This window comes from Erigeron canadensis, chromosome 7, assembly GCF_010389155.1.
Source record: "Erigeron canadensis isolate Cc75 chromosome 7, C_canadensis_v1, whole genome shotgun sequence".
Taxonomy (NCBI): Eukaryota; Viridiplantae; Streptophyta; class Magnoliopsida; order Asterales; family Asteraceae; genus Erigeron; species Erigeron canadensis.
In genome coordinates, this window is record NC_057767.1 from 39,239,955 (window position 1) to 39,255,959 (window position 16,005).

The 16,005-nt window shown below is 36.1% G+C and overlaps 1 protein-coding gene across 3 annotated transcripts; it reads right to left on the bottom strand.

The window, feature by feature from the left end:
- Positions 1-939: 939 nt before the first annotated feature.
- Positions 940-14,986, bottom strand: LOC122606687 (pyrophosphate-energized membrane proton pump 2). 3 transcript variants are annotated; one of them, XM_043779535.1, is made up of 15 exons: positions 14,847-14,986; positions 14,326-14,459; positions 13,562-13,765; positions 13,291-13,442; positions 13,045-13,192; positions 12,831-12,963; positions 11,501-11,673; positions 4,898-5,018; positions 4,050-4,237; positions 2,728-3,165; positions 2,476-2,640; positions 2,228-2,383; positions 1,822-1,933; positions 1,510-1,729; positions 940-1,427 (listed from the first exon to the last, which is right to left on the bottom strand). In XM_043779535.1, the coding sequence occupies exons 2-15, from the start codon at positions 14,416-14,418 to the stop codon at positions 1,328-1,330; spliced, it is 2,403 nt and encodes an 800-aa protein (XP_043635470.1). In that variant the 5' UTR covers positions 14,419-14,459; positions 14,847-14,986; the 3' UTR covers positions 940-1,327. The 3 variants fall into 3 exon arrangements, with proteins under 3 accessions (XP_043635470.1, XP_043635469.1, XP_043635468.1); XM_043779534.1 differs by having other exon boundaries at positions 14,840-14,986; XM_043779533.1 differs by having other exon boundaries at positions 14,793-14,986.
- Positions 14,987-16,005: the final 1,019 nt, after the last annotated feature.

A 16,005-nucleotide genomic window follows, 5' to 3' on the forward strand; every position in this document is an offset into this window, starting at 1 on the left:
TTTGGGTAATGTGTGGTTTAGAATGATTCTTGTGCTATTTTTTTTATGATTTCTCAAAATAACTCACCCCTTATATTATATATATATATATATTATTTGGGTAACACTCCAGTGAGAACAGTCTTAAAATAAGAACGGTGAGAACACTTAAAAAACATCATTTTGATGCATTAAAAGTCCATAAAACTAACATATTGCTTAAGTAATTATCATTATTTAAGTGTATAACAACACATTGGCCTGTCAAAATCAAGAAAATCATGTTTTTTGTTTTGTGCATCCATTTTAGATGCATATTCTTCAAAATAATGCATCCACCAAAAAATGTGATTTTTTTGATTTTGACGGATCAATGTGTTGTTAAACACTTAAATAATGATAATTAGTTAAGCACTATGTTAGTTTTATAGACTTTTAATGCATCAAAATTTAGTTATTAAGTGTTCTCACTTGTTCTTATTTTAATTCCATTCTCATTTGAAAGCCACCCTATATTATTTTATATATATATATATATAGAGAGAGAGAGAGAGAGAGATTAGCAAATAAATGACAAGTATTATCTGTTAATTATGAAGCTTAACAATACAAGAGTGAGCTACAAATTCACTACATTTGACAATAGATCGTCAATGCTTACCGCATAATGTAGAGTTAATAATACCATGATATTATGATAATAATGCGTATTTATCTCAATCCACTGATATATCCATATAACAAAAGTGAAACTATTTCTAGTCGGCTAAAAATGCTAGATAACAAAAAACTAATAAACCTTGCAATACCCAAACTTGTGTTTTTGGAGCAGGGCATGGTGAACGATCTTGTGTTGGATTGAACCCATAAAAGTTTGATGCCAATTAGTCAATTATTATGAACCATTCAACCCATAACTAACAAAGCCCAGAAAAACACAAATAGATTCACAACCAGAAGTCGAAACTTGGTCCCATATTGCCCTTCAAATAACCGAGTAATGGTGATATTCTACGGATAGATACAAACTTAATGGGCAGGCCTACTAGTAGTTGCTTCAAATGCCATAAAAATCAAATTTTAACACTAAAAAAAAGATGATTCATCTGCAGGGAGAAAAAACTGAAAGGAAACTCAAGTCTACCAATATTTCTTTGTATGCCATAAATAGAGATCTGCCACCCATTTCTCATCATCTTTCACATAGATATTGCTTCCAAGTTCAGCAAGGACAAACAAGAAAACAAAACCGGCATTACAAAATATTGTAGCTCCTCAAGGCACCCTAGTCCCTATGTGATTGTATATTCATCATATCATATATATATATGCAGCCAAACTGAGGACTTCACAGAAAGACTGGAGCCATAACCAGTGTTATAGTTGCAAGCATCTTAATAAGAACGTGAAGAGAAGGGCCAGCCGTGTCTTTGAATGGGTCACCTACACTGTAACATAATAAATATGAGGTAATGGAAGATCCCAAATAGATTGAACCAAAATTAGGCTATTGCGAATGTCAATACTTACGTGTCGCCAGTAATTGCTGCTTTGTGGCTGTCACTTCCTTTACCTCCAAGAGCTCCAGTCTCAATATACTTTTTAGCATTATCCCATGCACCACCAGCAGTGTTCATGAAAAGAGCCATGAGAATGCCAGAAACTGTAGCAAACATCAACATCGCAGCCACAACTTTAGCCCCGAGTAAAAGATGCCCTGTGTAGTAACCCAAAATCCGAAACAGGATGCCTGTTTGGAAGTGCAGCAAGATGCTTGACCAAGTCAGATTTATAGTTGGTAGTGGCATTTATTAGCAGTCATAAAAGGATAGTAGAACACACCAATAACTATAGGTGATAGAACGGCCAAAGCTCCAGGCTTTATCATCTCCCTCAAAGATGCAGAGGCAACGATTGCAACGCATCTCCCATAATCAGGTTTGTCCTTGTAGTCCTGTGACAAAAAGAAATGTATAACAACAGAAAATCATCTTCGCAATGTGGAAAGAAATTGATCCATCATCCATTGCATCTACCTTGGAAAGCCAAGGACTAGTTATCTTTTTCATATACTTGGATAATAAAAAAGTTCAGGTGTCAATGTTAAATTGCTAATCCAATGGGTGTTATGTTGGATTGGAATCAGACTTTTGGGTGAGTGGATAATCCCAAAAAGGTTTCAGAATATTTAAAAAATGAAAAAGATATTTCTGAGAAAAAAAGCTTCACATAAAGAGATGGCGCTTACCATGATGCCTGGCCGCTCAATAAACTGCCTTCTTACTTCGTTAACAACCTCCTGGGCAGTCCTCCCAACTGCAGCACAGGCCCAAGCACTAAAAAGGAAAATAAGCATAGAGCCCAACAATCCACCCACAAAGACTTCTGGAATAGCGATGTCAACCTGTAATGTAATTAAAAGTTTAAATATTTAATGCAAAACTCTACAGCACGAGATCTGAAACAATGAGAAAACAAAAAAAAAATTATTCCTACCTGTGTAAACGAGGTATGAGCAAATGATGCTACCTCATCCATATACGCACTGAACAAAAGGAAAGATGCAAGTGCAGCAGATCCAATTGCAAACCCCTTGGTGGTTGCTTTTGTGGTGTTTCCAGCTGCATCCAAAATATCAGTGATCTCCCGAACACTCTCAGGCTGCCAATTGACAATAATCAAGAAAAAAAATGTAAAAACACAAACCATACAACTCAAACATTAAAAGATCCAGTTAGGATGTTTTACCTGCTGACTCATCTCAACAATTCCACCAGCATTATCTGCTATTGGGCCAAACATGTCCATGGTGAGAACATAGGCTGCAGTGCTAAGCATACCCATTGTCGCTACTGCAGTCCCAAACAATCCACCTGTTGGATTTCCGGCCTCATCAACCAATCCAGAGGTCTGGCCCAACCAGAAAGCAGAAATAATAGATATGCATATTACAAGGACGGGAAGAGCAGTAGACTCTAAACCCAAGCTAATGCCCGCAATTATATTAGTCCCGTGACCTGTTAAGCTGGAAAGAGCTAATTTGCGTACAGGCTCATGTTTATAGTCGGTATAATACTGAGTAATCCAGACAAAAATGTAAGCTGTCATGATTCCAACCAAACCGCATAGAGCAAAGTTTAACCAAGCCGAAGGAGCTTGTTCCGTATACAGCAACCACCTTGTGGACTACATAAACAAAAAACATTAAGTGTGTATTTCAATAAACTGTGGCAAGAAAAAGAAAAACGAAGCTCATTTGGGCCAGTGGGCACACAAGGGATAGAGGCAGCTGTATAATATGTGTGTGTATATAGAGTAGGTTGTCATAAAAAAATAGCATAACATGGAAAGTGTATAGAGGATTCTGGTACCGACAAATTCTGATGCACACATTTTACAGATTTTAAAGGAATTTGGTGGAAAGGAAACATGACAAAGAAAAATATTCAAATTCCATTCCCCTGAATTCTCATAGATTCTGTAAACCAAACAGCCCCTTAGATGCACCCTTAACGCCCTAACATTTCTGCAGTGTTGTAAATAACGGCCTCAACGGCCGTTATAACCGTAACGGAGGTCCACCGTTACATTAAAGGGGTTGGAGGGTAAATTTAAAGGTCTGAGTCAATAAAGGTCAAATAACGGATTTAATGGCCTTAACGGCCGTTATAACGGGATTTAACGGTTGTTATAACGGGATTTAACGATCAAATAACGGATTTAACGGTCCATTCTGACTAATTTTGTTAGGATATTGCTAATATATATATTTTTTATATAAATTCCTTTATATTTTATAGTCTCCGTTATAAAGCCGCGAAATGTAATTTATCCTTAAAGGTCGTCCGCCGCGAAGGAAGTGCCGACCATTATTTACAACCTTGCATTTCTGGTACCTCTAAGTGTAAACTTTGGTTCATCGAAAGACATGTCAACAATCTTTCCTACAATCCTACGCTTTTTCCATAAAGCTCCCTTCCTATTGGATCACATCCATGTGTGTGTATAAACTTGCTACAACAAATTTATTATAACCAAGATTGTGTCTAAGGTTCACTTGAAACTATTACCAAACCAAAAGTCAAAACCGCTAAAAGTATTGTAACAGAATATCCTTTCTGAAGTATCATCATAGGATCCTCTAAAGCACCGATCGCTCCAGGATCACGTGTGCCACGTATTGAAAATATTCCCACCGATGATATTACGAGATCAAATGAATGAATAACAAGAGGAAATAAGATGAAGCCAGATGGATCTGCAGGTAATAATCAAAACATGAATTAATAGACAGATGAGTGATTGACCAGATACTGTTCAACAACATAAAACCTCACGCAAGACACTAACCACAGATGTCATGTAAAAACTACATACGACCAACACACGTGGTAAAGCATTAAATGTCTTTCATTATTTAACTGCAATTGAATAATAACTTTGATGTTGGCCATGAACCTTTAGAAATAGATCAAATGCTTCTGCAAGCTACAATTACTGTGCATTTTATGAATGCCCATGAAATCAGTGGGAGCAGACAGATAGAAATGCCTCAAAGAGGGTATCAGAACTCAGCCGTGGCAGATCTGCAAGCAGATCCCCTACAATCATCAATAATGAATTTTTAAGTATGCCAATTTGCCTTGCATGAACCTCTATATTTTCCAGTATAATTGAGAACTGATGTCAGCAATCATAGAATGCCAATTCAGTCAACTAAAAAGCAGCACATGGTTGATCATTCAGGTAATGTAAAATGCAGCTGACAAGAAGCAACTCTAAAAAACAGTGAAGTGCCTAAGAAAAAAAGAACTACAAAAGGCAGAGATCTGCAGATGGATCCTCTTTAAAACTGATTTTCAATGCATAATTGTAGAGAATAGTGAAAGGTGCCACCAACTATAGAGAGCCAAATTACCTTCAATTTTGCAGCGCTTAGCCATAGTTCCTCCGAGTATCATGGCACTAATTATTTCTGCAGCTATGCTTTCGAACAGATCAGCTCCTCGAGCTGCACAATCACCAACATTATCTCCAACCTTGTATGCAAAACCAACAATTAAGTCGAATCTACTAGATCAACATATACAGCATCATAAAAGAAATGATATGCTAACACAAACTAGACTAAAAACTTGATATAATAAAAACAGCAACAATAATAAAACAACAATAATAATAAGGATAATAATGTATATGAGAATGAGAAACTGGCGTCAGATACGTGTTGCTGCACTTCAGATAATATTAATCAAATTTGAGGAACTACTTCAAACCAGTAAAAATTTAAGGCTCTCTAAAGCAAGTACCAAACATTTTCTTAGAGAATATAAAAGAACAAAAACACAAAATTAAGCTACTTTTCAAAGCAACTTCAAACAGGTCGATGGCATGGCATACACATAAACTTGCAAATTTAGCAGCTAAATGGTAAACTGGATTACTGGAACACCAAAACTCAACCCGGAACTTTTTTCACATGTAAGCCACTTTACATGTCACAATATAATTAACAAAACTTTACAGTCAATGTAAAACAATAACTATGTAGACTCCCAAAGAAGAAGGGCAGTCAAATACTCAGTTGGTTTGTGGGAGTGGGCTTGGCTTTTTTTCTTTCTTTTAATACCTTGATTTTATTATCGTAAATCCATGTTATCACTTGCAGCAGTATCAATAACAGAAGCTGGAACGGTGTTACATAGTATTTGTATAATAATAGTAGTAAACGAATAATAAGAGTTGAGGGACTGAATATGTGTGAAATAGAACTATAAGGACTAGTATTGTCAATATTGTAAGTCAGGTTGTTAGCGACGGTTATGATGTATCCGTTGTATATAAACCATATTATTACACATTATTGATTTGGATAATACTTCTTCCTAAATTCTCTCTCAATTCATTTCTCTCTTCTACATTGGTATCAGAGCCAATGGCTTCCTTCTCCGGCGAGCTATTGATTTCCGATCATCTTCTCCGGCGAGATTTATTCTTCCGGAGATCTATCCTGTTTTTGTTATTGAAAAAAAAAACCTAATTTTCACAAAATTCTTCACAAATTCATCAATAATCCACTTCAAATCTTCACAAATTCTTCAATTCATCACTAATTCACCTCAATTTCACAAAAATTTTGACCTAATTTCATAATGACAACACGAAATCAAAATTACGCTCAAACTCAAGCTTAAACACAAGCTCATGACATGGAGCGGATGGCGAGGGAACTTGCAACGGCTCAAGAGACGATTATGACGTTGACCGCATTGATGGGGAACTTAAGAAAACCGTTTCATCATTTGAAAAGCAGAGCCACTTAATTGTTTAAGGAGAGGATGAACGCAGCCAAACACACCGTTTGACGAAGCTTGATTTTCCTAAATTTGAAGGTGATGATGTGGAAGGCTGGAACTATAAGTGTGATCATTTTTTCACAATCGACAACACTCCTGAATATAAAAAAGTGAGATATGCTGCTATATACATGGAAGGCAGGGCGTGTCGCGGCATTTGGCTTATATGAAATCCAGTGGAAAGACGATTAATGAAATCGAGTGGAATGAGTATTCCAGATCCATTACAGCTCGATTTGCTCAGACATTGATAGAGGATGCCATGGGAGCATTGAAAGCCTTGCAGCAAACAGGTGAACTCGGTTCCTATTGTGATGCATTTGATGCTCTCTTGAATAACAGAATAAGGTCTCTATTTGTGAAGAGTATGCTATTACCCTGTTTATAGAAGGTCTTAAGCCTGAAATTAAATGTGTTGTGAGTATGTTTAGGCCAAAAACTTTGAGAGAGACCTATTCCTTAGCTAAGATGCAAAATGAAGCAACTCAAGCCTTAGGTAGAGATTTTGGCTATGGTTCTGCCTCTAGTTTCAGGAATTTGCCACCTAAAACTAATGCTCTGACTAGTGTGGTCAAGCAACCTCTGTTACCTCTCCCCACAACTGCTAAAACTGCCACTCTACCTACTAGAGTAACTAACAAGTTTATGGAGGAGAAAAGGGCAAAAGGAAAATGTTTTTATTGCAATGAGAAGTTTATGGCTGGGCACAATAGAGTTTGTAAGGAAAAGAAGCGGTTGTTTTTGGTTTTGTAAGGGAAAGAAGCATGCATTAAATGTGGCTGTACCAAATGTGGATGTGGTACAAGGAACACCACAAATTTCACTACATGCAATTATGGGAATCCCTTCATATACTACTATGCAAGTAGTTGGTACTATGGGAACCAAAGATCTCCATATTTTGATTGACAGTGGGTCAACACATAACTTCATGAGTAGTAGGATCTCTAATAAGTTTCAGTGTACCATTTTTAAGATTCCTAATGTCCAAGTTACTGTGGCTGATGGTAATAGTATGGGATGTGCCACTTAATGCAAGAATTTTACGTGGTCAATGCAAGGAAATAAACTTTCCGATGATACACTGGTTATAGAGTTGACAAATTATGACTTAGTCTTGGGAGTTCAGTGGCTGGCAAAATTAGGGAATATTGTTTGGAATTTCGAAACTTTAACCATGATGTTTCATGTGGCTGGTAAGGAGTGTGTACTGAAGGGAACTAAACAGCAGATCAGCATTTGCGCATTGGAAAAGATGGGTAGTTATTTAGCTAACCAAACTCATGTAGTAAAGGCTCAGTTGTTAGACATTCAAGATACTGGTCAGCCAAAGGGATTTTATGAACCAATAATCAGTATTAGTCAGCATGCAAAGAAAGGCATTAGAAGATGTTCTAGCCAAATATGAGAATGTGTTTGAGGTACCAAAGGGTTTACCCCCAATTAGAGCTGTGACCATAAAATTACATTGAAGGAGGGTACACACAATCTTAATCTCAAACCCTATAGATATCCCAAGGCTCAAAAAGATGTCATTGAGCAGATGACTCAAGAATTATTGGACAGTGGGGTTATAAGAAACGATACCAGTCCATTTGCAGCACCAGTCATTTTGGTTAAGAAGAAGGATGGTAACTGGAGAATGTGTATGGACTATAGAAGGTTAAATGAAGCCACGGTCAAAGATGTTTTTCCCATTCCCTTGATAGAGGATTTATTAGATGAATTACATGGTTTAGTGGAGTTCTCAAAATTGGATTTGACGTCTGGTTATGTCAGAATGTTTGAGCCATATGTGTATAAAACAGCCTTTAAGACTCGTCAGGGACATTTTGAGTTTTTGGTGCTTCCATTTGGGTTGACCAATGCCCCTGCCACTTTCCACTTTCCAATGCCCCTCCCACTTTCCAGACTCTCATGAACACTACATTTAAGGGAGTTTGAAGAAAAAGTGCACTAGTATTTTTTGATGATATCTTAGTATACAGTAGTAGTATGGATCAGCATGTGGCAGACTTGGAGATGGTATTGTCTATAATGCAGGATAATTCTTTGAAAGCAAAAAAGTCAAAGTGTTCATTTGGAGGTGATAGAGTGGAATATTTGGGACACATAATAACTGGTGAGGGGGTGTCCACTGATCCACTAAAATACAAGTTGTGCAAGAGTGACCAGTGCCTCAAACTGTGAAGCAATTGAAAGGATTTTTGGGTTTGGTTGGATATTATAGAAAATTTATTAAGGGATTTGGAGTTCTGGCAAAACCTTTAACTGATTTGTTAAAAAAAGATGGATTTGTGTGGATTGCATATGCTCAGAAATCATTTGATATACTTAAGAAAGCTCTAATTTCTCCTCCAGTCCTAAAATTGCCAAATTTTGAGAAACCCTTGATAGTTGAGACAGATGCATCTTCTATTGGCATTGGAGCATTTTTAATGCAGGAAGGCCATCCACTTGCATTCATCAGTAAACCACTATCCTTAAGGCAACAAACATGGTCAGTTTATGAAAAGGAGCTTTTGGCTATTATCTTGGCTGTCAAGCAATGGCATCATTGTTTAGCCAATAATCACTTTATTATCAAAACTGGCCACCAAAGCTTAAAGTACTTGTTAGACCAGAGAGTGGTTAGTCCTTTATAGCATAAATGGTTATCAAAATTGTTGATTGGCTACAAGAAAGGGACTGAGAATGTTGTGGCACATGCTCTGTCCAGAGTTCAAGGAGTTGCTTTGTTGCAATTTGGATTAAGTTCTACTAATGAGATTTTACGGGACAAAATTAAGGAATCTTGGCAGACTAATGATGATACAAGAGCACTAATTTCTCAGCTTGAACAGGGCAAATTGGTGCCTAACAGGACTTGGGATGGCACTATGCTCAAAAGAAAGAATAAATACTTATTGCAAAGGATGCTCAGTTAAGAAAGGCTATTCTGGAAATGTGTCATTCCTCTGCTAGTGGAGGTCACTGGTTCCTACCTGGGTGAAACTCAAGGAGTTGTTCTATTGGAAAGGGTGCTATAAGGATGTGCACAAATTTGTTAAGGAATGTGTAGTCTGCCAAAGGTCAAAATATGAGAATGTGGCTTATCTAGGTCTCTTACAACGGCTTATCTAGGTCTCTTACAACCTTTACCGGTTCCTAAATCCATTTTCAGTGACATCTCTATGGAATTTATCTCTGGCTTACCAAGGGTTCAAGGCAAAGATACCCTCTTTGTGGTAGTTGACAGGCTCACTAAATTTGATCACTTCATGTTATTAAGTCATCCCTACTCTGCTAGTACTATGGCATAAGCATTCATGGATAATGTTCACAAAATTCATGGTTGTCCATCCACCATAGTGTCAGATAGAGATCCAGTGTTCCTAAGTAATTTTTGGAAGGGTCAAATGGGTTTCTCTTGCTCAGTGTCCATCCACCATGTGTAACACACTGGGTCAAATGGGTTTCTCTTGCTCAGTGTTGGTACGACTCTACTTGGCATTCTTCTATTAAAATGTCTCTTAAAGCCCTCTTTGGTGTAAAGCCCCACCTGCATATCCCATACATACCAGGAGATACATCAGTGGTTGTTACTGTTGAAGATATTCATAGAGACAGGGAGGTAATGATTGTGAAGCTAAAATCAAATTTGGAGAGCTCAAGGAATAGAATGAAACAGTTGGCTAATCTCCACAGGACTGAAAGAGTGTTTGCAGTGGGAGATTGGGTCTATGTGAAGCTTCATCCTTTTGCACAGTCTTCTCTCAAGGATCATCACACAAGGAAGCTTTCTGCACGTTATTTTGGTCCATATCAAATCATCAAGGGGTTGGTGAAGTGGCTTACAAGCTGAATCTGCCAGATGGGGCTCAAATTCACCCTACTTTCCATCAGTGGCAGAGCCACTTAAGACATAGAATGGGCCACGGCCCATCCCAAAGTTACTGCTGACACTAATTTATCATATGTAGTTTGTTATATTTTTTATCTATTAAATACTTTGGCCCATCCCATTTAGATAGTTTCATAAATCTAGACACGAGTAATTTATTGTAGTCAAAATATTTGGCGCATCCAATCTTATCTCTAGGCGGAGGTTAAGTTGAGAAAACCACGGATGCACATAAGTCTTCCATTTTTTTTATGAATTTTATGATTTTTTTAACATTAACTCAATTAATATAATAATTAATTATTGTAACTAAAATTTTTAATTATCCTCAATACTTTATATAGTTTATTTCAAGGACATTATCGTTTTGCTCGTGTTACTTGATTGTACTTTTTACTAGGATTTGAACTTTATAGCTATTATTTGAATATAAAATACATATTAAAAACAAATTTAGTTTTATTACAACATTATTATTATTGCTTTATATATCCCTACAACTTTTTTTGAAAGACAGAGTGGATAAATGGTTAACATCCGGCCCCAACTTTGATTAGACGGTTATTTATCACACATATGTCTACTAAATTGAAGTTGTCACTGTCATTAATTGTTCGATTACTGTTTTTGTTATTGAAGAAAAAAAAAAGAAATTGGCCCTCCCGAAATCGAATACCTGGCTTCGCCACTGCTTTCCATGTTTCTCTACTGAAGCGGGCTTCTGGTCCACTGTACCTTCTGTCCCACTTTCAGCTTCTCCTCAATCACTTTTGAAACCAAGATCTATTGTGGACAGGCAGTTGGTGAAGAAAGGTCGTTCTACATCTGTCAAACTTCTAGTGCATTGGGAGGGTCTTCCTCTGGAAGAAGCTTCATGGGAAGATGCTGAAGAGTTCCAGAAAAGGCTTTCTTCTTTCGATTTTTGAGGACAAAAATCTTAATTGAGAGGGAGGTATTGTTACATAGTATTTGTATAATAAGAGTAATAAACGAATAATAAGAGTTGAGGGACTAAATATGTGTCAAATAGAACAATAGAGACTAGTATTGTCAATATTGTAAGTCAGGTTGTTAGTGACAGTTATGATGTATCCGTTGTATATAAAGCATATTATTAGTGATAATACACATAATTGATTTGGATAATAATTCTTCGTCCTAAATTCTCTCTCAATTCATTTCTCTCTTCTACAAAGGGTTAGGCATTGTATTCACAGTCTTTTTTCAATAAGCAAGAACAATAGAAACTAGAAAGGGAATTATATTATATACATATATATACCAGATCAGCAATGACAGCAGGATTCCGTGGATCATCTTCAGGAATTCCCTGCTCCACTTTTCCAACAAGATCAGCACCAACATCAGCAGCTTTTGTGTATATTCCACCACCCAGCTGAGCAAAAAGGGCTACGAATGAAGCTCCAAAACCATATCCCACAAGAAGAAGAGGCACTGAAAATACATTATATATACATCAAGGAACATGTAACAAATTCATAATATTGGTGATGACATTTAGTTCTGCTTCTGATGGGAAGAGCATAATCTAACATATGTGTAACAAGCAAGGTTACGGAACTCGGAAATCAGGATCAGATTAGCGGGAGGGGGGGGTCGGATCGGGAGAAATATCGAATTGAGTTTCTATGTATTAAAATAATAGTTATTAAAATTATATGTAATAATAATTTAAAAATATATTAAAAAAACTTCAAATTTAAACGTAATTGACTAGAAATATTAACATAACTCTTCAATTTAAACATAATTGTCAAGAAATAATAACATAACTCATCAAATAACTCTTTTATTAAAAAAAAAAAAAAGTTTGAGTTGTTCAAATAAATAAACAAATGGATAAAGTTTGAGTTTTCTTGACCCGATCCGATGCAGCCGATTCTTGACGATTCTTAAGCGATATGGCCGAGTTTGACAAAAGTTGACCGGAGTCTGTGACGTTGACTGATTTTTAGCCTGAGTATGGCAAACTCGCCTCGGTAGCCCACCTATACACGAGCCGATTCGGGGAAATCGGCTGTATCGGCCAATTTTTACAACACTGGTAACAAGTGCACACTAAACATGGTGTAACATAGTTTACAATAAAATACTCTTGACTATACATAAAATCCAGCAAACCATTGGCAGTGAGATTAAGTCAGAGTTTGCTTTTTGATAGCAACATCCTGACAAATCCATCTCACACACAGCAAACAACAAGTTATTCTTGCAAAACCTGATAGCGGATACATAAACCCAGGATCTTTGTATCCATAGCTATATTATATCTGAGGGGATATGCAATGGATCCTTGGGTGCAAAGACTGAACTTAGGCAAAACAACAGATTTTTCTAAAGTTCTACTTATCATGCACCTATATGTGAAATAGATCTATCCGTGACGTGTGACAACAGGATGCCATGTCATCTAGACATTCCTCTGTGACACCAACACAGTTCTGTTCCTCGTCCCACGACACATACATGATAGGATTTTAAGACCCCAATCAATGAAGATTTTGGGACACCGGCTCAATAATTTATTACACAAAATGCAATTAATAATAAAGTAAACATCACGACTTCGCAACTGAAAAAAGTTCACTCACAATCAGTAACCTTCATTGAGCCTGGCAAGCCAACTCCCAACCAGACATAGAATGTGGAATACAGAATTGCAACACCGATTACAGCCATACCAACAACCACCAAGGCAGAGAAACCACCAGCACGAACAGCTATCTGAACATAAAATCAGCCAATTTAGTGAGATACATAACGCATGATAATATAGGAATACATGAGAATGAGACAAGAGGAAACCTGCAGAGCTTCTCTTGCAGACCGTCTTGCAGCACTTGAAACACGAACATTAGCACGTACAGAGACCCACATGCCAACATAGCCAGCCATACCAGAACACACAGCTCCTAGAAGAAAAGAGAAGACGGTGATAGATGCAGAAGTTAACCTGCATCAGCATTCCCAACAGCATACAATTGCTTCATATTCTTAAAGGACTTAAACGTGGAAGAATGGGCATAAGATAACATTTACATTCATTCTCACCTCCCTATGCCTGAAGCTTCTTGTTGAGGTGTTGTACTACGGAACATATATATACCAAAGATCACAAATGCTAGCAATAATGCCATCTTGGAGATAGACCCATATTGGGTCTTAAAAAACCCTTCTGCCCCATCACGTATTGCATCTGATATCTAAGACAAAAAATAGCATATGATTATGGTTCAACAAGAGTGGCGTATAAGGACAAAGAAGTACCAAAAAGAAGATCCAATTGAGCAGATATTAGTTGATCAGTAGAATAAATGTATACCTGAACCATTTCAGGAGGTCCTTCATCCTTTCCAAGTACCCACTTAGTGAGATATATAGATAATACGAAACTGACAATGCAAATTGAAAACACTAAGACAATGATCGGTGAAGTACTAGCTCCAATGTAAAAAATCGCTCCAAATCCCAAGAACAGAATCACAAAAAGAAGACGAACATTTGTTCTCATGAGGATCCGAAAAATCTGGCACAAGTGAATGAACTATAAGTACCATATAAGAAAGATATACAAAGATTAAAAGGAGTTGAAACAACTCTTACGTGATAAAACAGATGGTTGTATAGTACAAAGGTTCAATTAAAAGATACCTATGAAAACCTAACCTTGTAAAGAAATACAGATAACTCATAAGCAGCAAATAATTTAAACGAAATGGCAAATATAGGGCATGTTTGGCAAAACTAACTTGTAGTTTGATAGGTATAATAGCTAGAACTTATGTTAGTATAATGTGTTTGGCAAAGTATCTTAAAAAAAATTTAAAAAGCTAACGGAAACCATAAGGTAGCAAAAATTCTGGTAGATTTGTAATGGACTATATCCATAGCCAAACAATCCTTCATTTTTGGTACAAGAGGTTTCATAAAGAATTCTTAATCCATGTATCAGTTGGCTTTGAATCTCAAATCCAAATCCCAAACATAGTAAAACCTAATCCAAGACATTATAAAACAAACGGTTATGCTGTTCTAAAAAAAAAAATAACAGTTAAAGTAAAATGGGTTTGAAGTTATCAGTATTACCAAAGGTGTGGTAGATTTAGTGCGCATGTTGGGAAAGGTTCTCGGTCTATCTTGGTAAAGAGGCAAGCTACCAGTCTCCATGGCATCATCCATTGCTATTGAAACGGGTGCTCCAAGTTGAAACCTTGATCGATCTTCACAGGAACATTCATTCAATATCATAAAACGAAAATTAACATAATATACATATAGAGAGAGAGAGAGAGAGAGAGAGAGAATACTGCAATGTAGTACCGAATCAATTAAATATTAATATCAATATCAATCAACATATATATATATATATATATGAATTGATGGATGGATCGACGAAAGGGAAGGACTGGAGTATAATCATATACAATCACACACTGACTAATTGACTCATCATTATCATTATACTACACTACTTGATTTTGATATAAATCAGTCAATCAATCAATCTCAGAGCATAAATAAAAGTCAATACATAATAAGATAAACCTTACATTTTCCCGATCGATTAATTGATGGACAAACAAGCTAAGAAACTCACTTTTTACCTTTCCTTCTCTTCCTTTCTTTGTTTATTAACGAGTCGTCGTTCGTTGCTAGGTAGGGTAGGGCTCCGTACAAGTTTTAACTCTACAGGACAGAGGTTTTGGGGTTTTTTTTTGTAATTTTACTTTGCCAACAAGTGTATTTTAAGAAATCAACCTAATGTTTTTTTATATCCAAATCTTTTCCTATCACGAATTTTATCTATCATTTCATTAAGTTGATTAATAATCATTTTTCATATTTTTTAACCAATCCAATTAGAGTAACCCCTAATGCATCCTCTACATATTTTGAGTTTTTTTATTGCTTAGGAAGGTTAACTTGAGACATATACATCTTTATTTACAAAAGAACTTTCATTTTTATTAGACATAAAGATTAAACCCTTAACATTTGTTTATAGAGACAAGGGCTAAGCAATTTAATCCAACCCAGTTGGTTACTAAAATAATTTTAAAAGTTGTTATAAACTGATAATAAATTATGAATGATTTATAGATTTCATTTCCTGTTATACCTTGTCTTGGAGCAAACTACAAAGTTGTATATATATATCCTCATATATTGTTAATAAAAAACAATTATTTCTTCTCTATATTTTTTTCTCTTTAACACGTTATCAGCATTGTTCATCTAAAAGAAGTCTAAGTTTCAGGCTATCGAGTTTATGATTTTTGAGGTATCCCTTATGCTCTTCAATTGAAAACTTTTGTTTGTTTCGTTTGTTCTTATTTAACAACATGCACTTTGCCATGATAAACACGTATCCACCTTAATCTTCAATATAAAATAATAAATCTGATTTATGAACTTTGTAATATTTGATATTTTTTTTCATTGCATTTGAGATCTGCCATTGAATCCTCGATCGAATTATTATACATGCGTACTCAATAATCCATATGTTATATTTAAAAAACATATTTTTTTCCTTTGGATAACGATGGTCCGAATTTGCTACAAACAGTACTTGAACTTGGTTACGACCTTGTTTATCTCGACATGTAATTGAATTTAGGTGACCATCTCATCCTAAAAGAAATTATATGTTTTGTTCATGCTTCTATCATTTGTATTATATATATGTATCTTTGAATGAATTGTCTGACGGTAGCTAAACTTGATTGCGATCATATTTAGCTCGACAAGTGGTTCTATTTG

Bases quoted from the DNA above. Each gene is read 5' to 3' on its own strand.
- LOC122606687 (XM_043779535.1), bottom strand. From the start codon at position 14,418: ATGGATGATGCCATGGAGACTGGTAGCTTGCCTCTTTACCAAGATAGA. The intron at 2,384-2,475 runs GTAGGAATAATT...ATTACATTACAG, and splicing joins CTCATACCTCGTTTACACAG to GTTGACATCGCTATTCCAGA. The intron at 1,934-2,227 runs GTAAGCGCCATC...TTTTTGTCACAG, and splicing joins TTGAGCGGCCAGGCATCATG to GACTACAAGGACAAACCTGA.